Source organism: Argiope bruennichi, chromosome 4 (assembly GCF_947563725.1).
Source record: "Argiope bruennichi chromosome 4, qqArgBrue1.1, whole genome shotgun sequence".
In the NCBI taxonomy this organism is placed as follows: domain Eukaryota; kingdom Metazoa; phylum Arthropoda; class Arachnida; order Araneae; family Araneidae; genus Argiope; species Argiope bruennichi.
Genome location: NC_079154.1, coordinates 125,069,744 through 125,096,111, shown reverse-complemented (window position 1 = coordinate 125,096,111; position 26,368 = coordinate 125,069,744). Strand labels below are relative to the sequence as shown.

General features: G+C 25.4%; 1 protein-coding gene across 1 annotated transcript in view; it reads right to left on the bottom strand.

Moving 5' to 3' along the window:
• Positions 1-26,368, bottom strand: part of LOC129965383 (maestro heat-like repeat-containing protein family member 1) — a 49,514-nt gene that overhangs the window by 18,067 nt on the left and 5,079 nt on the right. Inside the window, exons 3-26 of the mRNA XM_056079217.1 lie at positions 25,796-25,941; positions 23,988-24,119; positions 23,719-23,881; positions 22,928-23,026; positions 22,633-22,784; positions 21,426-21,566; positions 21,230-21,322; positions 19,571-19,649; positions 19,309-19,422; positions 19,139-19,209; positions 18,277-18,399; positions 17,815-17,919; positions 16,445-16,589; positions 15,176-15,358; positions 12,115-12,275; positions 10,870-10,989; positions 10,633-10,749; positions 9,699-9,851; positions 8,323-8,531; positions 7,905-8,139; positions 7,083-7,187; positions 6,070-6,205; positions 3,236-3,348; positions 2,453-2,605 (exon numbers count right to left, since the gene is read on the bottom strand). Of these exons, the coding sequence (XP_055935192.1) occupies positions 2,453-2,605; positions 3,236-3,348; positions 6,070-6,205; positions 7,083-7,187; positions 7,905-8,139; positions 8,323-8,531; positions 9,699-9,851; positions 10,633-10,749; positions 10,870-10,989; positions 12,115-12,275; positions 15,176-15,358; positions 16,445-16,589; positions 17,815-17,919; positions 18,277-18,399; positions 19,139-19,209; positions 19,309-19,422; positions 19,571-19,649; positions 21,230-21,322; positions 21,426-21,566; positions 22,633-22,784; positions 22,928-23,026; positions 23,719-23,881; positions 23,988-24,119; positions 25,796-25,941 (3,248 nt within the window). The remainder of the gene's footprint in view (positions 1-2,452; positions 2,606-3,235; positions 3,349-6,069; positions 6,206-7,082; positions 7,188-7,904; positions 8,140-8,322; positions 8,532-9,698; positions 9,852-10,632; positions 10,750-10,869; positions 10,990-12,114; positions 12,276-15,175; positions 15,359-16,444; positions 16,590-17,814; positions 17,920-18,276; positions 18,400-19,138; positions 19,210-19,308; positions 19,423-19,570; positions 19,650-21,229; positions 21,323-21,425; positions 21,567-22,632; positions 22,785-22,927; positions 23,027-23,718; positions 23,882-23,987; positions 24,120-25,795; positions 25,942-26,368) is intronic.

The following is a 26,368-nucleotide window of genomic DNA, read 5'->3' as shown; positions in this document are numbered from 1 at the left end:
GCACTTTAAAAAATCAAATGCTTCAAAAACAGTTTTTGCCAAAAAATACTATATTCCCAGGACTACATTTAACAATACTCTTTCATAGAAAAAAGTCACTGAAGAAGCTGACTGCAAAGACAAAAGGAAGAAAAGGAAATTGTAATTTGACAAGATCCAGGAGGTTTTAGTTTGGTTGCTAAAAAATGTCAATTTATGTTGTGATTTCAGTAGCAGCAATGGTGAATTGAAAAGTTTCAAAGACATACATTGCTTTTTTTTTTTAAAAAAAAAATAAGGATTTACGGGATAGCAGCAGTTGCAGATGGTGAGATGCTACAGAAGACTGGAAGAACAGTGCTCTTAAGGAATTTTATCGAGGTTTGACATATCAAATTTTAAAATATTGATGAAAGTGGCTTAATTTACCTTTACCTACCTAATAAGAAACTACCATCACTTGTGATAGACTACAATGACTTGGGAAAGACATTCATAAAGGGGATGGTTAGTTTTCACATCAGTAAAGAAAAATTGCCATCATTGTTAATAACTGTATCACACACAATCAACCCAAAAATTTAAAAGCAATCAAGATCGTTTCCCCCCCCCCTCCAAATATAACAGCATTTCTTCAGCCTTTAGATCAAGGCATAATTTGTCACTTTAAATGAAAATATAAAAGTTCGTAAAAGAGTATTGGATAGGCACGAAAAGTTAAAAGTTTCGATTTTAGATGCAATTAACTATGCACACAAAAGTTGGAGTTCCATTTCTTCCCAAACTGTTTTGCATTTTTCCTACATGTAGGGTTCGTAGAAAAGACAGAATCAGAAGAAATACTAAGTGAAGACATCATTGATCCAGAATCATCAGAGACTTAGCTGCAAATCGCAAATGAAAAAAGATGAATAGAATGAATAGATGAATAGAAAAGATGAAAATGAAAAAAGAAAAATAACCTCAATGATGTTAAAGTGTTTGTAAACTTAACAACATTGCAATCTGCTCATACACAATTATAAAATCTGAATTTTTGGTAGACAAAACAGTTCAAGTGAAGATAGAATTATCGAGAATATAGAGCAAACCTCAATCAACTAATAGAAACGATCATAGTCCCGAAGGAAGTTTGATAGCATTTAACATCTATTCAAAGTACAACAGACAAAGAATTTAAAGTAATAAGTATATTAGAAACAAAAGTTATTTCCAGTAATCAGCACCTTCATCAATCAATACTAGCAATTAAAAAAGAATAAAATGTGCTAACTATAAAAATGTTTTACCCCCACTCATTCATATACATGTATTAATTTATATATATATATATATAAAAAAAAACCTTTGTCACCGAATCCTACAGCAATTCATAAAAAAATTTCAGCCCTGTCCCCTCCCCTTTCTTAAAATTTCCAATCTGCCTAACTCGTCATTCTGCTTAAGTCATCAAAAATGCTTGGTTATTTGACTATTATTTTAATATCAAGGGATTTTTTTATGTGTATAACTACTTACTAATTACTTAGAGCTTCAGAGATAATTAATTCATACATTAGGTGAACAAACCACACACAAAACTTCTAGCTACATGACTTCCGTTTAAAATAGTAACATAATAAATTAGTAACATAACAATGTTTTAGGATTGAACTGTTTACCTTGATTGCATCATGTGTTTCATCCAGTGGATCATGCAACTGGAAGAACATTAGTTGAAACACATTATTCCCCCCCCCTCCCCCCAAAAAAGCCAACATCAGCATTTTGAAATATGTCAATGCATTAATTAGTAATAAAATTAAAAATCTATATTTTTATTTTGTTATATGACAGTTATGCTATAATATTCAAATTGATTTTGTACAATTTAGATATTTTGTTACAAATGATTATGTGAAGAAAAGGCTTTTTGCAAATTCTTTATTAATTTTTCAAACTTTCTTTTGAAAAAATGTATTAATTTACAGAAAAAATTGCAAAAAAAAAAAAAAAAAGTATAGCCGCAAAATTAACTTTTAGAATTTGAAAAATTTGTAGAAATCGTTTGATTTGTAATAATATGTTCTAAAGTTATTAAGAACAGCAACAAAAAAAAAAAAAAAAAAAAAAAAAAAAAAGAAACTTTCTTTTTTTTTTTTTTTTTTTTTTTAATGAGCACTTGTTATTTATGAAGTAGCTATGCATTGAATTTGGTAGCTGTAAATTTCATTATCTGTTTTGTAGAGCATTTGAATGATTTTGCATTGTGGATTTTTACAACTTATAGATAGGATGCTAGCCCATAAACATTAAATAAAAATAAACATAAGATGCATTTTACAGTATCTTTACTACAGACATGTCAGGTATAATAAGTTTGTTAAATTTAGTTCTCAAAAGTAAAAGGTTTAAATTCATGCTAAGACAACAAATAAATACTATATCTGATAGAAAAATAATTTTCAAAACAAATTTACTAAAAAATCATTACTTCAACTCTGAGTTCTCTTCCTCTATGCTTGATTACTGTATTCAGCACAACTGAGGCACCGGAAGAACTCTGAGAATGAGGATCACAGAGGCCATTGACTAAACACCGTAGAAATGGATACAGTTGGTCTAGAGGCAGTTTTTCGCATATGAACTAAACAATAAAAAAAATTTATCACAAGAAATAGGCTATTTTAAGAATATGATTCAATTATATAAAAAGGAATTTCCCGACCATTAATTTATCTACTAGGCGATTTTAATTTTTTCTGGTGATATTAACTGAAATTTTATAATACATATTTGCTTAGCTAAAAATGAATTGATTAAAACAAAAAAAATCATTAAATATATACACAAAAATAAAGTAAAAATCATTTTCTCAGTACTACTTACTTATTCAGCTACTTACACAGTAAGAATATTTTTAAATATTTGCATTCTTTTTTAATAAAATATTTTCATGAACTCAAAGGAAAAATACATCTTTTCAAAATTTTCAGATTGAATACAAATTAAATTTATTAATTAACACAGCTTTATTAATCTTATGTTTATACTTTGAAGATTCCAATTTTTAAGAGATTTAATAGACTTTGAAAAATATTAAATCATAGTATTTTTGAATGGATGAATGATTTTTTTTTTGATAAAATATAAACAATAAATTTTAAAAAGAAACAAAAGGATTTTGTAATTAAATACTCTTTACAAAGAAGCAAAAAAAAAAAACAACAAAAAAAAACATTATATATAAAATAGCAAACAACTGAATGGAACATACCTTTCCTAAACTTTTTGTTACAATAAATAAAGAAGAAGGATCATCACTGATGATTTGAGATTTCAAATAGTTCAGGGATAATTCTGGTTTTTCATTGAAACTCACAGTTGAAACTGAAAAATAAAAATTTATGTCGCAAATTTTTTTTAAAAATACAGTTAAACATAAAATAGTTATATAGAAAATAAAAACATAAAAAACAATTTCAGATATAATTTTTTTTCCAGAAAGAGCCTTTGTGATATTTTAATACATATGTATAAAATTTGCATACTGTAAATTACACAGATTTGAAAAAAAAGAAAAAAAAAAAAGAAAAGAAAAGAAATGTATTACAAAATTACTTAAATTTTTATTAGATACCTTAGGCAATCAGCTGTTCACCAAATATATTATTTGCAAAACCAAAGAACCAATCCTCAAGTCACAACCACTGGAATGATTTTGCCAATTTTAATTCATATGAAACTTGACGACACTTAGATCTACCATCAACAATCCTCTGCAGTTAACCATCAATTTTCAAGTAAAAATCTCAAAAACTCTACTTCACCAAACATCAATAAAAACACTCAACAGAATTTCTGGCTACAACCATTAAATAAAATAATTAATGTACATATTTCAACAATTTATGTAATATAAAATCTCATAATACATAAATATGTCATCAAGATTCATTTATCCCCTATTCTTTCATTTCCAAGAGATACTGAAAAATAAAAATCAGAACTCCATTCTCAAAGAATGGATCAAGGTTGTTAATTAATTTCACCACTTTCCCAAATTTTTCACAAACATGATGCTTTGCTACTTTTATGTAATCATAATTTAAAATAGTATTTTTTTTTCTTTGAAAAGAAGTATTTCATCAAATTCATTAACACAACTATATCAGATATGACAGAGGCTTGAAATAAAAAGTTGTATTTCATAAATAATGAACCATGTTGAACATAAATATTCAAGAAATAAAATAAATTTGATTGACTGAACAATGGAATAAATTGATACAAAAAATGTTTAAGATATTAAAAATATAGAATTATTTTTTAAAAGAAAATTAGCAGATTAATATTAAATTACTTAAAACTTTCTTAAAAAAAGGAATTATGGCAAAAGTAAAACAAACAAACAAAAAATATCAATCAAAAGATTAAAAGAAAACGATTGATGAGATTTTATTTCCAATATAAGCTGGTGAAATCCATCACTTTGCTTCATGCTGCTTATACCAAAATTTTCACACTAATAGCCCAAGTTCAAATGAGGAAAATGAATTTTTTTAATTCATATTATACTCAATATTTTGAGAACTTACTAATGTATCTTCTAAAACAGATTTGTAGTTTGGAATTTCTTGGTTTCCAAGAAAGCTAGTTATAATTAATTTGAATGATTTTAAGCATCTTTATCTTTTTTGAGTTTAAAATTTTAATTCATCTTTTTCTTGGTATCAACTCCTATTCCATTCCTTTAACTTTGGTTCAGTTAAATCCGGAACTGTTCACAAAGATATTTGAAGCACTCTACTTTTGGCAATGACTTTAACAAATATCTAATTTTATATGAAGCAGGGACAGTAAAACTTTCTATAAACTAAGAAAGCAAACTTTTTTTTTTTTTTTTGAATATTTTCAATTCCAGATTTCAATGTTTTCCTATAAAATTCATAATATTTCTCTCTCGCCTTTTTTTAGTGCAATTACTACAAATATTACAAAAAAGAATTTGGTTAATTAACTGAACCACTGAAAAGCATTTTTCTCAATTTGAAGCACTTCCACTCAAAGCATAGTATTAAATATATATATCTGAATTATAGCATAAAACAAAGAACTGATAGACAAGTAGTAAGAAGAATATATATAGGAAGAGAATTGATGAAAGGGGAGGGGAGACATGCCCAAACAAGCTAGTGATCTGGTCTTAACTCTGTTTCTCTGTTGCCAATCAGCTTATCACTTTTGAAAAAAAAAATCCTAAATAATAATTCATTCTTTCTTGCATAAAGTTTTTTCTTTCAGTCTCTCTTACATAACAAGGCAACATTATTGATTAAATTATATAAATATATTAAAATATTTATATACACAATATTATGCTGTTCTTAAATATACAAATTTGAACAAGTAAGTCTCATCATTCACGATAAAACTGTACATGATGGAATTCTCAAAATATTTTTTCGGCAATCAGAATAAAAAAAAAAAAAAAAAAATCATCAAAAGCATGAATTATTTTTACTGTAGATCTGTGTTATTATTTAAATTTTTATCTTTAAATATTAATTGATAATCAATACTTTCTACAATAAATGAGCAAAATGAATATATTTAATATTCAACTCAAATAATAACATAAAATTCAACATTAAAATAAAGATATTTAATATTCAAGTGTCCACCATAAGATACTATAAAAAGACGAGATATAGTAAATGAAGTAATACATCTGATCTTTTATACAGTCTACTACAAAATTTCACTGAAATAATTAAGTGTTCTATGTTTAGAAGCATTCTTTACAAAAGTAAATTATAATTACGATATTTGTAGCTGCAAGTTCTTAGTATTTTCATGAAATCCATGAATTAATCCAATTGTTATGTAATATTTTATTAAATAATAATATAAATTTCAAGCTTTTAAAATAATTATAATGTCAAAGAATTGACAAGAGGATTAAAATTTCAATTATAGAAATAACACTATAAAAGAAAGTATAGAAAAAATGAAAATATATGATAGATTTTGCTATTTCTTTCAAATTAATGATAAAATGTGGGAAAATCAATGAGTATCATATTTGAAACAGTTAGGTCATATATTAACCTTGGACACGCATAGCCATAGCTACAGCAACATCTATGGAATCAAATGCCAGGTGTCGTACAGTTACTTGGGGATCTGTGCATCTAGGTACCAGCATTCCAAGAATGTTCCCAAGAGTGTTAAAAGGGACGTATGCCTACAAAATGGGATAAGCATAATCAGGTTTTAAAGATATTTGAAATTATCTGCTTTTTGCCAATAAGCATATAAAAGTACCATTTAATGAAGCAACAATCTGTAATAATAGTTTTACAATATTACAAAACACAAGATATATTAATATTATAATTATATGACATAGTTTAATATTCCAATCGTATATAATATGAAATCTGCCCATAATGATATCTGTCGTGGTCATGGTGGCATTCTTATTACTTCAACATATTTAGAAACGGTCAACAGTTATATTAACTTTCTAGATTTACTGTCAATAATAATAATTTACTTTAAAAATGATGGAACAGAACAAGACTAAAATAGTGGCCTAGAATATTGTATGAATCTCATGTTCTTTTTTTAAGAAAACTATATCAGAATATGAGACAAGAAAAAATTTGAGGAAGGCTAGGAAATGGAATTTGTAATAACAAAAGATCAATGCAATGAGTGCGTGTAGGGGGTGATAGTTATTGGAATGTACATAGAAGTTGGCTGCCTGTTTCTGGGTAAGTAATAATAATAATAAAAAAAATGTGTTCATGTGCAGTTAGCATTTTGGATTAACTATTTGTTCTTTGAAGTTTATCTTCAATGTTTCAAAATCCATAATTTACGATGGTGTGATTGGAATCTGATGAAATGCTTACAATTTTTTTTTTAACTCATCAAAATCAATAGCAACTTGAGGCTGCTAAAAGTACGGAATTTCTTAATCAAAGATAAACACTTTATTTGGATAATCATTTTATCAAAAAGTGCTTAACATTCAAACTGCAAATTCATTTCTATAGAGAAGAAACTTCAATGTACATGAATTTAAAGAATATTTCAATCAAAACAGTAGAGCTTACATCATTTTCAGAAGCTTCAGCATATGCCCGAAGAATATGAAGAGTTGAATGTAAACATCTTTCACGTTCAACGGCATTTTTTGAGACCATCCATTTATGTAAAATCTGAAAGTACACATATTTATGATTAAAAAGTTATAACAAATCATCAAAGTGTTTGAAATATGCATAATTCCCTAAACAGATTAAAAACATACTTTCATTCAAGCTTACATTTAAAAATAATTTCCCTTATAAAAATTTAAACTTTTTCATTTTTTGTGAAGCAAACTAGAAAAAAAAAAAAAATTCTATTTATAAACTGGTTACATGCAATGACAAATTTTATGGTATTTAATGGAAAATTCATTTAATATAATTAATTTTCAAGATTTAAATTGATGTTATTGACAGGATTCTTGGTCTTAATAAATATCTGTAGAACTGACATTTTTCTCTTCAAACAAAATTAGTACAACCTATATATAAATTAAGTGCCAGTATATTTAAGCACTTCTGACAATAATTTATTTATAGAACAGAATGAACAATAATGCTTTGCCTGGAAATTCATGTTTTTCGCATGTTTGTATAAGCAACAAACAAATTTCGTGATAACTAAGATTACTTGCAAATTTCTTTTATAAAATACATATTAACATATATTTAATTATTTTATTTATGTAAAGATGTCATATGCATTAAATATTTCTTTTCAAATAACAAATGAAAAATATTAAACTTAAATAAGACTTTACAAAGATAAAATTTAAATTTATAATAAAACTAAATTATCGTGAAAACTTTATAAATAATTCATATTTAAAAATTACATATTTTTACCTGCAGAATTGATTCTAAATTTGTGAAAGTCCTTTCCTTCAATACCAACTTTTGCAAGAAAAAATTAAGGGCATCTACAGTTGAAATAAGCAGCTTATCAAAATCTAGTGTAGGATCTATGCCTTCTTCTTTGGGTTTTTCATGAAGGAAGTCTCTGGGTAAAGAATAAACTGAGCCTACAGCTACTTGTATGATATTTCTTTTATCTTCATCTTTTAAAGCAGGATCAAGAGATCTGGACAAACAGAATTAAGGAACAAAACAAGGAAGATTAAATATTTTAAAATGTCCTAAATTCTTTAAAACATCTGGAAAATGAATGCATATGAAGAATTTCATATGAAAAAACAAAGTTCCTAATAAAAAATGGACAAAAATATTTTATGAGAAAATGTTAAAAGCTTTACATAAAGGATACACAAGACTTGCTGATGCATTCAGAGCTAATGAACGAATGTTGCTAGTCAAAGGCAGGGAAGTTTCAGATTTTAAGATAGTCCTCATCAGACCTAACAATTCTGATCTTGAGCGCAATTCATCTAAGCATTGTTTTTTATGTTGACCAGAATGAACAGCATCAGCAATTAATTTAATTGTTTCAAGCATACTTTGTTTCACATTAGGATCCTGGTAAATATAAAAAAATAAGCATTGTAGCAAAAAACAAGAAAAGCTTATACATACTACCAACAGTCTGGTCAATAATGCTATTTAATAGTATATTCAGAATTTTATTTTAAATACAGATTTAGAGAAATCTAATTTCTTTAAAAGACCTCAAAATATAAGGATATATCTTTTATATTGTTTCACAATAGACCTTCGTTCACTTGGAAAGGAGATGCAAATAATGGTTTAGTTTATTTCATATAAATAATTTACAGACAACATTGCAGTAAAAAATCACATTCAAATATGTGAAAAAGTGCATTCATGTAACTTAAAACAAGATCAAAATAAAACAGCACAATAAAAAGAGCACTAATACGGCACTACTTACTAGATTTTACTGTATTCAATAACTCAGTTAACAATATATATAACAGCCTATAAAATCAAAATCACTTTTAATTGTCTTAAAATAAAGAAATCACAAGTTCTAAATTATAATTCAACTTCCTTCAGATAACATTTTAAGAAATTTTTGAAGTTTGAAGTATGAAAGTGAATCATTTAGAGTCATTTTACATGAAAATCTACAATTCCTTATTATTATAAACAAATTAAAAAATACCCTAAGATAAAATAAATAAGCCCAAGTAATTTTCAAATGCCAATCATTAGAAGCTTATACTTTCAATCCATGATTTCTCTCATGAGTTGCAGATGTTTAAAACTGAAGTGGACTTAGATGAGATATACTTGAGAAAAAATGAAATCATAATCAATCATTCCTGCTGTATTTAACTTTCTAGTGAAACATATGTTTGAAACAGCAACTTAGTTTAATAACAAATATGTTGACAACATATTAAAGATTTTTTTAAAAATTGGTCTTAAAAATAATATCAATGGTAGATATTAAAACAGGTAAATTTCATAGGAAGCACATTGCTTTAATAACATGGAAATTCAATGTCATATTACTGAATATTATACATAACGATGAGAAGTAAAAATATATAAATAACAGTATGGATGGTTACTTCCATATTTAGTTTCAAAAATATTTGAGGTTTTAGTAAGATTTATTAAAACAAAAAAATACTATTAAATGTAATTACATAAGCAATTAATGTAAATTTTATTGTGCATTTATGTTCTTTTAATAATTTGAATGAATTTTTCAAATACCTTTGATGATGAGTATAAAGTGGCCACACATCTCAAAATAGGAGTTTCTATCCTAGGAGATATCTGCTGGATAGGTGTATTGATGGTAATGTGTCCATAACAAAGAATGATGGTGGCCTTAAGATTTTCATGATCAGAGTCACCCGTGAATTCCTAAACAGTAAGATGATAAGTATGAATAAGACTATCACATACAGAAAACAATAATTTCTACGAACAAACATACTAATATTCTCAGAAAAAACTAACAGGCAAATTACAGTCCTCATAACTTCTAAAGATTTTTAAAAGAAAATTACAAATACTAATTTTTAAGAGAAACAAACAATATAAATTTTCTTATACTAAATCTTAATCACATCTTCCTTAAACATATTCTTCTCAAAAATCTATGCACACAGAAGTTTCTAAGGAATATAAATTTCTTTTATTACTGCAGAAATTTATTAATTAATTTTGATTTTTTATTTTCAGTTATCTCCCATTAGAAAAGTAATGCTAAAACAATATAAAAAAATGTGGCATATTAAAATTTATTTTAGCTGCAAATATCAAGTGGAAAAAAAATTATTTCACACATACAAAAAAAAGGGGGGGGCTTCCTATTTTCATTGTAGAAAGCAAGTTATAACCAAGTTGTTTTAAAGAAAGAGAAAGAAAAAAACAAGATCCTTCAGAATTTATAATAAAGAATTATCTATCATATCCATTTTAGAAATATATAAACAATTAATCTACCCATACTTAGATATGTATGCATAATAAAAAAAGTATTACTATTCATATTAAATAAAAAGAATAAAACTCATTTATATTAATAAATGCAGTCTCAAGTACATAAAGTAAAAGGCTAAATATCAAGAGATTATGTTTTAATTACATTTTGTTTAATGTTTTCGGTAATACATTAAAAAAAAAAAGCAAGTATACTTACACGTATAAAACCAAATAAACCTGCATTCTTTTTGAAATCCTTAGCTACATTTTCTAATTTCACAAGAACTAAATCTGCAAAAGATGATCCACAGAGACCTACAGCAAGAGCACAGCCCTAGAATTTGCATGAATTAGAATATATAAAATTTAAGAATATAATATATCATTTAAAAACTATATAGATACAATCAAAATAAGATAAAACAAAAATTAAAGCTAATATGTGTATACTTACCAGTCTTTCAGTTGGGTTTGAATGATTAACATTCTGAAAAATGGTATCAAGTGCCTCATTTAGGAAAGTTTTGTTAGCTATTTTCCGTATAACTAAACCCAGATTTATCAGAAGAACATACTAGAATAAGAAAAAGAAAGAAAGAAAAAAAAAAAAATGTTGAATTTCAGTATTTTCAGGTTTAATAATTTTAATGTAAAAAATTATACATTAGCATTTGTGGGAATTTTATGACAGCAATTATTTTATCAAAATAATGTAAACATTTTTTTAAACAGAGAAAATATCTTTAAAAATTTGTCACAAGAAGTAAAGATTTTAATTTATTTTAAATACATGAAACTTATTTTATGCATCTAAGGAGTGATTAACCAAATGAGAAAAAATTACAAATGGAATAAGACTAAAAACTTTAAAAATTTATTTATAATTATTAGAGTATTGTTTTTCATGCTAATAAGAAACAGTTTCGGATGAAAACTTAATAACAAAGAAACAATCTTATTCAGAGTATAATACAAGTACTGGTACACTTAAATACAATCTATCATGATAAATATTCAAAAAAATATAAATTTAAATGATTATAATACACATCTACACAAAGCAGCTGCTTTCGATATCACAAACTTGTATGATTAACCAGCAACAATATATCTACTAATTTATTAATTTAATTATTGTAAACATATGTAAAATTATAGAATTATTTTTGACTGTATTATTTTCAAAATATACATATTATACATAAAATATACATATTATACATTTTAAAATATACATATTATACATTTTAAAATATACATATTATACATTTTAAAATATACATATTAATAACATAGAAATCAAATAAGCTATTGAACACGCCTTTAGATATAGATATATGAAACAAAGACATATGAAACATTTATGACTTGTATGAACAGACTAGAAAATTTGGAACTAGAAGTGAATAGTTTATTTATAATTAAATAATTACATTCTGAAATTTATTTTTTTAAATGTCAATAAAACATTCTGTTTATAATTAAAGATAAAATGAAGTGTCCAAGATGTTGATTAGCAGCACAGATGCACACACTTCATGTATAAATTAATCAATTCTACAAATATTCTTAAACATCAAAAAGATATGCTATAAATTTAGAATCTATGACAACTTAAAATAAGGTTGATAGAATAACAGGAGAATAAAATAAAAATTGCATTTAAAGTTCATAACTGCAAAAAAAAAAAAAATCTTACTTTGTCATCAGCTGAATCACTATAGAGGTTGAACTGAGAGAGCAAAGCCTTTCCATAGGGAATTATCCAATCTTCGCGATCAATGTGTGCTAAAGTTTCACTTATAAAATCTGTAACCTTATTTTCCCATTGCTTCTGGTCCCAGTCAGTAGAATCAAAAGCTTTAAAAAATATTTTGACAATGAAATGGCTTTTCAGACTAGATGAAGATACATATTTCTTCAGTCTGAAGTGCTTTTTACATGCAAATTTTAAACAAGAAAATGCGCTTTTGCAAATGCAAATTTTAAACAAGCATATGCTTTTAGTTACAAATACATGCATATTTAAAAATTTCTATACATAAGGTTTAATAGTTACATGGTACAAACTTTAAACATAGTTTTTTAAATACTTTATTATTTCTAGTAAATATATAAGGGTTTTAAAAAAAACACAAAAGTTAAATCTGTCTGAATAAATTTACAAGATCCTTATTGAATCTGATGAAATGGCCATGAGTTATTATATAAGCTTTAATGATTATTACTACCTTGTGATATTTCTTTGTATCTATTCCAATGTACATACATTAATTAGTGAGGAGACAAGAGAAACAAAATCTCAATATTAAAATATCTATATGTTGAAAAATTGCCTACTAAAATTTCTTTTTTATAATATAAAATCTTTTTTAAATTTTAGAAGCCAAAATAACTTCAAACTCCAGCTATATTTCCTACTTTGTTACAAAATTTATAAAATGCGTTCATAAATTTTATTAGTTTTGATTTGAAATCAAGAGTCATTGAAATTAATCACAATTTTCAGCAATTAACATGATTTTCCGGAAATTCAGGAATTTTTCCTTTAAGAGCAGGGGTGCTCTTAAAACACATATTCTTACTCTTGGAAGATATGCATACTCTCAGCTATTTCTAGTTTGCATCAGCATGACTGCTATATCCCACAGTTTCTCGTTTTAATCATTAGTACACATTTCATCAAGTTTGCTTTGAGATTCATGTATTGTATTAATTACATTTAGCATATTTCATTTAATTATTTTACTTTATATAAAACATACAGAAATGTCTAAAGTATGGTCAGATAATTTGAGCCCAAAATTAGGAAGTGCACTTTGAAAAATAAAATGTTACTGACATATGAAAATGCTATAAGATACTTAAATGTATTTAAAGGGGAAGGTGAAATCGAACTTGGCTTACTATTAATAGATATTTGCCATTATTAATATACTTCAATGATTAAGGGAAAAAAATTCAATACATATTGCATAAGACTAATAAATGTTACACATGGAAAAAGGTTAATATAATATTAAGATAACTTTAAAAAAGAGAAGTAAACTAAATTCTTAGAAAGAAATTTATCATTCAGAGAATAAGAAGAGAAAAAAAAATCACTTGGATGCCTTATTATGTAAATGGAAAGACCTTATAATCTGCACTTTAAAATTACTTGTGAAGAAAAAAAAATTTAATGAATCAAAACACTTTGAAAGAAGATAATTAGAAATATTAACATTAAGGAATAAACTTGAAGTAAGATTGTAATATAAAGAGAAAGCAGCACAAAGAATCAAAATGTGCAATTGTAAAGTCAAAAAGAGAGAGAAACAATTCGACTTTTTTTCATTTAGAAAAAAGACAATTAAAATTCTTCAAGTTCTGTTAAATGTAAAAATATTTCATACAACTGATTTGTTTGTTTGAAAAATATTTTTTGCAGTAAAATGTGAAGCTTTCTAGGTTGTAAGACTGTGAAGAAACAATGATTAATACAGATGCTAATAATGATATCATAACCTTACAACCTTCTAAGGAATACTTTTCCAATGATTTGTTTATTTGTTACATACAAATAAATTGCCATTTTATAGATTATTGCAACATTTAGAAAGAAAAAAAAAACAGTTGGTATAAAAGCATACTTTGGAGAAATTGGAAATAAATTATATACATATTACATACTTTATGAAAAATTCAATGATAACAAAAAGTCAACCAATTTTAATGGGGAATACAATCGTAATGATTCTAGAAAGAGAAAAACCATCAGCCAACATGCAAATACAATATGAAAGAGGTATAGCCTATGCTCATGCACATTTCAATGACCCTTTAATATAATTTATAATGTATATATTTATAATGTAACTCATTTATGTAGATTAAGAACATAGTATAAAAGTATTAAAAGAAAAACAATGCATTCTATTTTGACTTGAATTTAAAGTGCTATGGCAAAGTTTAGCATATACAATTATTAGAAAAGAAATTTTGGTATTATGAAAATAAACAATGAGAAAACTCACTCAGGAAACACAGGCACAATAGTTAGGAAGATAAACATGCTCACATGAATGAATTTTCATCAAACATTTGAACCTTTTTCATAATTCTTTTATAAAAACAAATTGTATCATTGCATTTTTTTAAAACCTTAAATGCATGGATATTTTTTTACATATGTTTGTTTGTACATTATAACAAGCAAATGATTTTTATACCCTGGAGAGCAAACTTTGATAAAGATATATAAATGTTTACAAAAACAGACTTTACATCTTTTTGCATTTTGTTCATCTAGAATAATATTTCATAGAATATTTTTTATTTAGTAAAACAAAATGCTGCATAAAAATATAGATTAAGTATCCCCATTAATAACCAGATAATTGTTTACAGAATGTAATGAAATACTTTTAAAACAAAATATCACTCAACAGTTCTAAAACTATCATTATAAATGCAGATCATTAAGACAAATTTCTTATTATTCTCTATCTCAAAGCTTATTTTGATTGTCCATTTAATAATTATAAAATATTTTAAAAATTTAACTCATTGATTATAGAAAAGGATTTTAATGCATTCCAAAACAAAGGAAAATTTCTTAAGGCTTTAAAAGTATCACTGCAATTTATTTAATATGACTATTTCACAGTTTAATTTCTAATAAAATCATGCAAAGCAAAAAAAATTATTATATTCAGAAACTGAAACTTAAAGGAATGACATTAAAAGGGAGGTTAATGGTTCAAAAATACCTTACTTACATTCTAAGTATTGGATAAGAAGTGGAATGTCTTTATCCCATACAGATATAGGCCCTTTATGTATGGCAGGCACAACAGCTTTCATAAACTTTAGAGCATGTAATCCTCTATCTCTATCTTCATGTGGACGACCAATAACAACAAGCAGTCTAGCAAGCAAACTTTGTGGTGTTGTGACCTTCACTACAAAATGTTATAAAGAATAATATGAATAAATATGACTAAAACTGGGCACTTTTAAAAATATTTACCATACACAAATATTAAAGCATACGAAGTTATTCAAGATATACACATAGTATGAAAAAGTTTGATTAGCGGGATACTCAGAGTAAAAGTTCATTATATATATTTACAAAAATATTCAAAAGATGCTACAAAATTTTCTGAAAACACGAAGTATGGTACACAGCCTATAGAAGTTATAGATACAACAGCTGCATATACATTGTTGATATTGTCGTGTGACAAATGCAATAAAAAATAAGGGGGGAAAGGAAGAGAGGGTAACAATTAGATTGGGCCGAAAGCATGCAGAACAGCCTTGGTCACATTTTCAGCTTCATCGGGAAAAAAGAATATCCTTGGTGCAGTCAATGACTATTTTGAAGAGGGCAGAAATAATAGAATGGCAGCTAAAAATATGCTCCATATCCAGCTGCACATCTAGACAGTGTCAGCATTCTCCATAGAGTCTGGAGCTATTGGGCATGATCCTCATGCCCCTCAGGGTCATAGGGATTGCCATTGCCTCTAAGAAGTTGGATTTCTACCTGTTGGTCTGCAGGAGGTATTTTATTTCCCTCCTGCCACTTGCTTTCAAGAAATTACAGTAAACAAAATTTTACATCTGTTATTAGTGATATTAAAATAAAATCCTTAATTATAAATACACAAAGAAAAAGGACAGAAAAAATTAAATATTTGAAAAGGATTTCTAATATCTTGTTACTTTTAAGTAGAAGAATATTCTGGTGGATCACAGTTTACTTATATTTAAAGCAGTTATTACTACATGAAAGTCATAATGAAATATAATTAACCCCTCCTATATAAATAATTCATGTATATGAATGTATGTGTTTAATGTTTATTAAATCAAGATGAAAAGCAAAAATGGCAAATACTAATCTGACAATATAATATTAATATATATTCTTTTTAAAAGTAAGTTAAATATGGAAGTTATTTTTCTAAAAAGCTATGCTTAGAAATTTAGAATTGTGCTATTACTCTGTAAAAGAACATATTTTAAAAACCAGAACTTACATAGTGATCCATAGTCAATGGTAAAATCCAAGCCCAATTCATTTCTTTTTTTAGAAGCCAAAACCGTGAGACTTTTACAAACAGCACTAATGGCAGGTGTCAAATTTTCATCTAGCAAGCAGTCTAAAATGCTTGGCCAAAGAATCTAAATAAAAGAAGTATATTTTATATGTAAAAAAATGTTGATAAACAATTAAGTTAAATTATTTATTTGGGGCAGATATTTTTTGTTACAATAACCAGCCATATATGTAAATAAAAATATGTTTCTGAATTGCTTTTACCTACTGCTTCAGAAATAATAAAATAGGATGAAACATTAAATATAGACATTAACACATCAATACAAACCAAAATTATTAGCTAAATAGCAGAGTAAAGATGATAGATCTTACAGAAACGAAAAAGAAAGTATTGCTATGAATGATTTGAATATTCTTTTAAAGAATACCAGAGATCTTTTCACTTATTATCAACATCTAGTTGCAGTTACATACTATTCATATTCCTTTTATAACTATAAGAAAAAACAATATTATATATATATATATATATATATATAGTGTGTGATGATTTAAATTAAAATTCAATGACATTTTCACTGGTATGAGGCTAATAGCTAAAGAATATCATAAAGGTGATACAAAAATAAATAGAAATGCTTGGGAAAATTCTTGCTTATATAATTAGTTTATAATTTGATACAACAGAATGTTATTGGGTAGCCAATATGGTAAAGCACAATAAATAAATAAATAATAAAAATAATTAAATTAAAATTTAATTAAAATTCCTCTTTCTACATGATATTTAATTAAAATTCTTCTTAAGTGATATTTAATTAAATTTTCTTTTTTAAAAATAACAATATTCAACTATAAAAAAAATTATAGTTAAAATATACAGAAGCTGAAAATCAATATTATATCATAATTTTTTCCCCACTTGATCTTAAAAAAATAAATTATTTCTCTTTTCATATATTGTTTTCTTGTTTTACACAGCAATTAATAAAATAATTACATGAATTAATGCAGAATTTTCAAAACAAATGTCTTAATCTATCACATCTTTATTTCATTGTAGCTTAAAAAACTCGCTAATGAGGATGAATGATTAAACATAATGAAAAATACTAAATATGAAGGCATTTAACTTGGACTAGTTTCACTATAATTTCATTTTACACATTTATGAACAAAATTTTTAATTAGAATTTATAAATAAATTCTATATATTTTTCAAAAATAGTTCTTTTAAACCATTGGCATAATAAGACTAAAAAAAGATCAGAAATTTTAAAGCCAAATTATCGCTTATTTATCTTACCATATCTATATATTTATATAAAAAGCATATTGCATATTTACATCTTCCATTTTTTCTACTGTAGTAGTTAATAAATGTATGACATTTTCACACATTCCTCGGAGAGCTTCATTACTGACATAACTGGGATCACCTGATCTTCTAGCCTAAGAATAAGAGATTACATTATGCATTAAACAGATAAAAGCAATTTTTTTTTTATTACAGCTTATCAAATATTTGTACATCTGTCAAAAAAATTACACAGCTACCGTGTCATCATACACACATTTCAGCAGGGTATGAATATTTTCTTAAAATTTACTATAGTAACATAAGAAAGTATGGTATACATAAAGTTTCCATTTTAACTTGATAAATCAATCTAAAACAAAAAAGATAAGATAAAAATAATTTGCTTAATTTGTTTCAAAACAGAACAATATGCAAATACAAATGAAATAATTCGGAATAAAATACCTTTAAAATAAATTAAAATAAAATTAAAGAAGCAAATTACTCACTGTTGGATCATCTGGCAAAGCACACTGGTAAATAATAAATTTCACTAACTCTAAGCCATCGTCTGATTTCAAATGATCATGGTGGGCAAGAGTTACAATAACTTGTGCTATAACCTTTTTCACCTTTAAAAAAATAACAGATTATAAAAGTAAATTATATTATGAATAATAAAACAAATTTAACATACAGACATAAATACTAATTTCTCATCAACAAAAGTTTTTTATAAATTTAAAATGAATTAATTTAAAATTAATTTAAAACAAAAAGAACATTATTGCTTGCTTTACTAAAATTAATTCACTTCAAATTGCACGTAATAAGTTTTAATTTATATTTTATTTTACCGAAATAAGCATTATAAAATTTAAAATACTTGGAGAAAAGTTGCATTCATTTACCATTCAATTAAAAGAAAATCACAAAATAGATTACTTCGTCATCAATGTTTCTGAAACGTTATTAATCTAAAATCATTCAGGATTATATAGAATTTATGCACATTTAAGGTCATATGACACAAATTTAATATAATTCATTATTCAAAAATATCCAAATAAATATTTATAAATGTTTTTAAAATGGGACAATCAATTAACAGTTAAAAGTTTACAGGAATCAAAGAAAAATATAAAATAATTATACACAAAACTGATTTTTTTTTTTAATATAGTAAAATTTTATTTTGCTGAATAATATTATGGCAATAACAAAAATTTAGCTGAATGCTTATGATGGACATATACAAAAAATCTTAAACAGTGTCTTATTAAATAGCTTTTATACTGGACATGTTTAAACAATCTAACCAACATGATCAAATGCAATTATTTATAATCATAAATATTTGCCCACACATACCTTATTTCCTGAATCCAAAATAGGTTTTAAACCTGATACAATTAATGGCACTTTGTTTGAAATATGTGCATCTGCAAATAAAATTTAAAAAAATGGCTGATATGTATAAAGTAATTGAAAAGAAACTATTGAAATATATTGAGTCAAATATTCAGAAACTTTTAACTAACCACAGGAGTTAATCAGATGTTTGAAAACAGTTAAGGAGCCAATTCTGTAAGCTTCATTACTGCTTTCGAGTTTCTGAAGTAGGAACGTAACTAACCGATTGGAATACACAGATGCTGAAACACAAAAAGAAATTAGTGAAAGGAATTTAAATATGTACAGAAATTTCAAAATAAAAGTTAACTGAAGAGGAAAATTTTTTAAGGAACATTTTAAGTTAAAATATATAAAAAAAATAAGGCAAGAGTACTATATTTAATTCACCTAAGACAGCAAAGCATCTTAAAACTTCATTATGATTCCTTACTCCTGATGGTTGAGAATAATCTGGTAAGGTGCATATCTGACAGAAGGGAAAAAATATAAATAGATATTCTCATTGTGATAGTAAGACTACTTGACAGTTTTTTAAAAATATAATAAAAAATATAATTTGTATATATACAAAATCATACAAAAAATAAAAGGCTTATACAATAGTAAGTTCCCCTACCATCATAAGTCAAAAGTATACATAGTAATAAGTTAACATTTATTATAAAGGATATAGCAGCTAATGAGCTGTTTTGGAACACATGTAAAATCAAACATTTGTCTTCACAAGAATGTCAACTTCTGTATTTCAAATTTATAGAAGTTTATTGTGGGTATGAACAAATAATGAAACATGTTTCAGTCTCATATTTGTAAGGAGTCACTAGCTATAGAATTTAATGAACTACAGGAATATCATTTCATTATCCAGGAGCGCTGATATAACCAAGTTATAATAGCATTGTATTTCTAAAGATATCTTTAAAATATTTTTTAGTCATGCATTTGAAGAAAAATTTTAAATTCTGCAGTTTTCTGGCAATGATTTTATGCACTACATTTCTTCAACAACTCCACATGCCAAAATTAAAATAAGTTGATTCCTATTAAACTTCTCATCACTGAATTTTGATAAAGTTCTAAAACCTTAACCACTTGCTGATGATGCCAGGCTGAAATTCATCAATTTTCTAAAAGAACTATTCTCATAGTAGGTGGATAAATGAATGAGAAAAACATTCCTCACCAATACTGCTAGAGTAATTTTAGTGATCAGAAGGCCTGAATTAATGACGTATACTTATTAACCTTTTATATAGCATGACCATTTATTAGCAGTACGGATAATGTACTTAACAGGCAGCCTTTATATATTCCCTACTATTCTATATGTTAACTTCAATAATATTTGACATTTTTTTAAAAATTTAAAATTTGATTATAAAAAAACTTAAAATAATTTTAAGAAATTGAACTTTTTAACCTATCTAAATAAACAGTCATTAACCATGTATTTAAAGTCATGAAAAATATTTTAATCACCATATTCACAAATCTCTGCAAGAAACTATATAGGATGGAAAAAAAATACTAGCTTAAATTTTTTAATGTAACAATAATAGATGTTTGAGTTTCATGTCTAGCATTATAATGAAGAAATAATTAAAACCACCAAATTCATCAATATTTTACTAATTATGCAGATTGAATATAAGAATTATAGAATTAATTTATAAAATGAAAGATTTTGATATATAATTATTAATTACCATTAAATTGACCAGCACTTGTATGCAATTATTAACATTGGAAAATATAAATTTTTTGTTGCAACGAAAAATTGCTCCAGTTTTGTATCTCGCATCGTAATAAAGTGCACTGTTAAGAAATCAAGTTAGCTTTATCTACTAAGTTAAGCAAATCAATTCTTTTACTTCATTTTCAATCCTAAAAATCTTTTAATACATTACTGTTAGGGGAAAAAGAAAGACCTTTTAAAGAGTTAAAGTATATTTTAAGCAAATAAAAAATTTGTGCAGAAAAAGCAAAAATAATTAAATTTCTACTATAAAATACAAAATATGTACATAGCAGGAATAAAAAATTTACCTGAGGGAACAAAGTATTTAATATGTTATCAAGTTGTGATTCAAGAACAACACTACGATTGGAAATTGCAGCATCCAAAGCCATACATAAACCCTGTAAATAATAGAAGCATAAAGTTACTTCAATTATTTTAACACTTAATATCAATACACTAACACTATATAACATTAAATAATTTAATTAATAAAAAAATTACCCGTGTTGTGTGTTGGTATTCTTGGTGCCTTTTGTAGATAGCTAAAACTGCTGGAATAAATTTGGGAAGATGCTCTTCTAACTTTTCAGGACTTAGAAGATGAGTCATATGACCAAGTGCAACAACAACTTCAGATCTTACCTGAAATCATGATATATTAAAAGTTTGAGCAACAAATTTTGATAAACAATTTTTTTTTTCTAAAGAATTACACTTGCATATCACTTTATATATGTTAAAAGTTGGAAAAAATCAAACTTAATATGCAAGAGTTTAAATTATCCTTTAAAAAAATTAATAAAAAACTCCAAATAAGAAATTTATTGTATAAAATCCCAAATAGGCAATTTAAAAATTACAAATAATGCATAACTTCTGTATTATAAAATATTTAATATACACTGGGAAATTTTATATAAACTATAAATAAATTAGTTATAATATTTAAAAATAATTATATATATTATTTTGATATTCAATTTTTCAAAGTTTTATTTTCTGAAAATTAAATTCAATAAACTCGAAAATTCTAATATGTTACATTTCACTAAAATTAACAATCTAAAACATACAAGTACTAAAGAAGTATGCTTTTCAGACATTAGGTACAAGCATGCATTGCTTAATTATGTATAAGAAGGCAATCAAGACACAAAAAGATGAAAAACATAAAAATCGATAAAAACTTTCATAAATATTGTTTGAAATTATGGTAATGTTATCACATAATCTCTAAAAAATCAAATATTTAAAAAATATTTCTGACAAATATTGCCTTTAGACTTGATATCTACAAAATACAAAGCCACAAAAAATATCATACATGAACAAAACTTGTATGGTAAAAAAGAATAATGATAAAAATATATAAAAAAAAACCAATTTATGATAAATCTTAAGATAACATCATACCATCATTGTACCTATGCGATGAAGAATCAGCCAGCAATAATTATTTAAAAGTTATTTATCATTATATCAATTTTTACTATTTCATTCATAAAATTCAAATTAATAGATATGAAAGTTTTTTTTAAGGTTAATACATCATACTATATAAAACATTTTATAAAGAACAAAAAGCTTTTAAAATGCCATTAAAAATTTATCAGCATATTTTCATTTCAAACATTTATTAAAAATTAATTAGTTTCAAATGATAATAATTTTATGCATAACTATGTTAAAAAGATACATTAGCAATTACCTTTGCTTCACGAGATGGTAACCAATTAATAAAAAGAACATCATAAGCACTGCTTATTTCACTGACAAAGGCTTCTTTAGTAACAGATGGATCAGGTGATTTGTCAGCATTGGCAATATATTCCAAAATGGCTTCACAAAACTTCGCCAAAGCTGTAAAAAATGTAAATTCAATATTAAAAAAAATACTCACCATTAGGAAACATTGTAGATGTGTAAATAACAGATAACTAATATCAAAATTAAATATTTATCAGATTTTTTTAAGAAATAAAATATCATTATATTCAACTTACCATGAGCAAAGGTCCATTTCATATTTTCAGATTTTACCATGCCTAATAAAGGCAACATGGTTCCAAGTACTGATTTTAAAAAGGGCACCATTCCAAATACTATAAATAAATATTTGATAAATACCAGACATCTACAACAGTTATAGTAAGATACTAAAAATATTTGGAAATAACTATCTATATTAAAAAACCTACATAAAAATGCTGAATAAATTTAGGGAATAATTACCTTTGTAAAGACTGAATTATATGAGATTAATGAATTATATGAGATGATTTTGTAAAATAGTAATAAAATATATTTCAGTATTTTCATATGTATGGCTTAATTTTTAGAACTTAAATGATACTAAGCAAGTAGTAGTACAAGAACAGTTTCTTTCAAGACCTTAAATTTTATTCAAATGTCAGTACAGTAAGATTAGTTAGAATAGAGAAATTATCTAAAAAATTCAATCAATAATATATTTATAATCTTAGCTCAGAAATGCATAATATCATAAATAATTAATACAAGAAGTAAATCACAAGTAGTAGTACAATCATATCATACCTCATCAAAAATTGAAGTATGATATGATTTTAAATTAAAATTAGGTAATCTACATATAAATTTGCTAAATTAAAAAACACTATTTTTTTAAGTCTTAAAAGCAAATATTCATATAAATATTTTTAACAGCTAAACAGGATCTTAAAATTAGCTTTTAAAAATATTTATATGAACATTTTGTTATATTAGGCAATCTCTAGTTATTTACAATAAAGCTAAAGAACAGATATAAAAATACCATTTGCAGATGCTAAATTTGCCATGGTCTGAACTACAAAAAAATGAGGTAAAACTCCTGGTTGAAATCGCAAAAGCAATTGTTCCATAACTTCATTGTGAAAATTGCGCCCTAATGACACAAGGATTCCACTTGCTAAGTTTTGCCATTCTGGTACAATTTCCTACAAAAGGAAGAAAAAAAAAGTAGCATCAGTAAACAGCAATAGTAGTAGCAGAAAGAAATAGCATCAAAGAATTTTTCTCAAAAAAAAAAAAAAAAATTCTTACTTTGGTATTAACCATTTCTTCCACAGCAAGCTTAATAATTTCAACAGCAACATTCTTTTTGATGGAATTTAAAACTTCAGTGCAAATTTTTTCAACGACACCCAAAATTATTATTTTATGAACTAAGGCCAGCTGAATAAAATAAACAAAATTTCACTTCATACATATGAAAAATATTTAAAACATATTTTCAATCAGTTTATAATAAGGAGAATTAAAAAAATATATATTGGAATTCCAAATTGAAATATCAAAATATAATAGATCAATATCTCTAAAAATTTAATAATAAGATCAAAGACAGTAGAACAAAAAAATACATGTTAGAAAACACATTAAGCAATATCCGCCATCTTTGGCAATCATGTTCAGTATTAATATTGGTGGGTTTACTTCAATGAACTATCTAATTAAAACCTTATTCATGGTTCCTTGAACAAAATATTTTTAAATATCAAAATATAACAGATATAATTGTGGTATTTTAATAGCCTTGCTTCTGTACTATTTTTATAAGTGAATCTTTCTGATGAAGTCAAGTCCCAAGACACCAAATTGCCATTGAAAGCATAATTAGGCACATAACCTATTTTCTAAATGCATACTATTTTCTGGTATTCTAACTTCACTTTCTTTTTTATCTTTCAATAATAGAAGAAAAATAACATGAATAAATATTGGATAAAATGATGAAACATGATTTAAAATTATGTAAAAAATATGATTTTTTTTTTTTAATTTTAAGAAAAATAGCAAGGCAAATAAATTGGTATCATTAAAAATATAAATACAAAAAAAAAAAAAAATGTGCAATAATAGTTTTGAAAGTTATTGATGGCAAATGTTAAAATCTTGTTTAATTTTTAATAAATTAAAATAAAAAAAATGCAATCCTAAATTATATAATATCAAATTTCACAGCTCCAGATCAAATGATCTGGCTCACAGATTGCTAACACACAGCTTTATTTTTAGTAGAGATAATATATCAAATGCTATTATAAAGCTTGCAAGTTATTTTTAACATAGATAGGAGTCAATATTTAAATCCAAATATTTTTACAGTAAATCTTTGATTTTTTCTTCATTACTTGTGGAATATTAAGCTCAGGTATCAATCAATATTAAGACTGCAAGTGATCCCTAGAATACTGAATATGAGAGTTTAACTCTTGTCATTTTTAAAAAAATTTAGTACTTGTTATATTATTATTATTTATTTATTTTTGTGCAAGATGTAATTGTCCAGCTTATCTGAAGGAACATGGGTCCCTTACACATGACAATCATACTAGAATAAGGTGGATATAATTTTTGTCTGAATATTGAAGTCTTTCCACAGCTGGTCATTGACATTTTATTTTCTCATTCATAACGTATACAAAGAGAAATATTATAATTGTCAAAAAAGTCAATCTTTATCCCATTCATCTGTATTATTAGAAGAGAGCCGACTTCATAGTTATAGAGTGCATATAATAATTTTTTAATTGATCTTAAAAGTGAAAGAATGAATCTCCCTTAAAATGCACTTACTATATAATAAATATTTATAAATTCTGGAATAATCTTATTTATTATATGGAGTAGATACAGAAAAGAAATACTAGTTGCATTTTTTTAATATCTGAAAATAAAAACATTACTGATTCAGCATCTTTTGAGTAGTATGCATATTTTCTCCAACAAATATTGAAAAATTGTATAATTGTATACAGAAAAAAAAATTACAAGACTTAACAACAATAGATTTTTAAATATCTCATACATGCTTAGAAGAAAAATCCTTTAAAATAGCGCATACAAACCTTAGGATGTCTTGCAAGATAAAAATAACAGCTGCTAAGCACTAAATTGGGCTGATGCTTTCCAATACTAAATAGTGATGATTGAATAGCCTGAGTAACATTATCGTTACGGTCTAAGGTTGCATCAATTAAAGCAAACACTATATCTGAAATATAGATTTAAAAAATTTAATGTAACATGGAAAAATGGAAGAAAACTTTTAATCCGAAACAATTTCTGTAAGTAAAATATGTTCCTAGTTTAAAAATTATATTTATACTATCATTGCTGAATATCAATCACCACTCTTTTAACTGAAGTGATATTGACATTTGCAAAAGATATTCAATTTAAAACACATGCCTCTTGAAATATTATATAAGAGATGAATATTCATTATTATAAGCTAACCACAACTAAAAACATTACAAAACAAAAGTATGTATTACAAATAATTATTTGTTACAAAGATTGCAAAGAGATTAGTCTGGAAATTTGCAAGGAAAAAAAAATTTTTTTTCTTGTATATAGGAAATTATATTTGTTTAAATTTTCTTATTTTTATATTATATTTATTAATATTTTAATTCAAA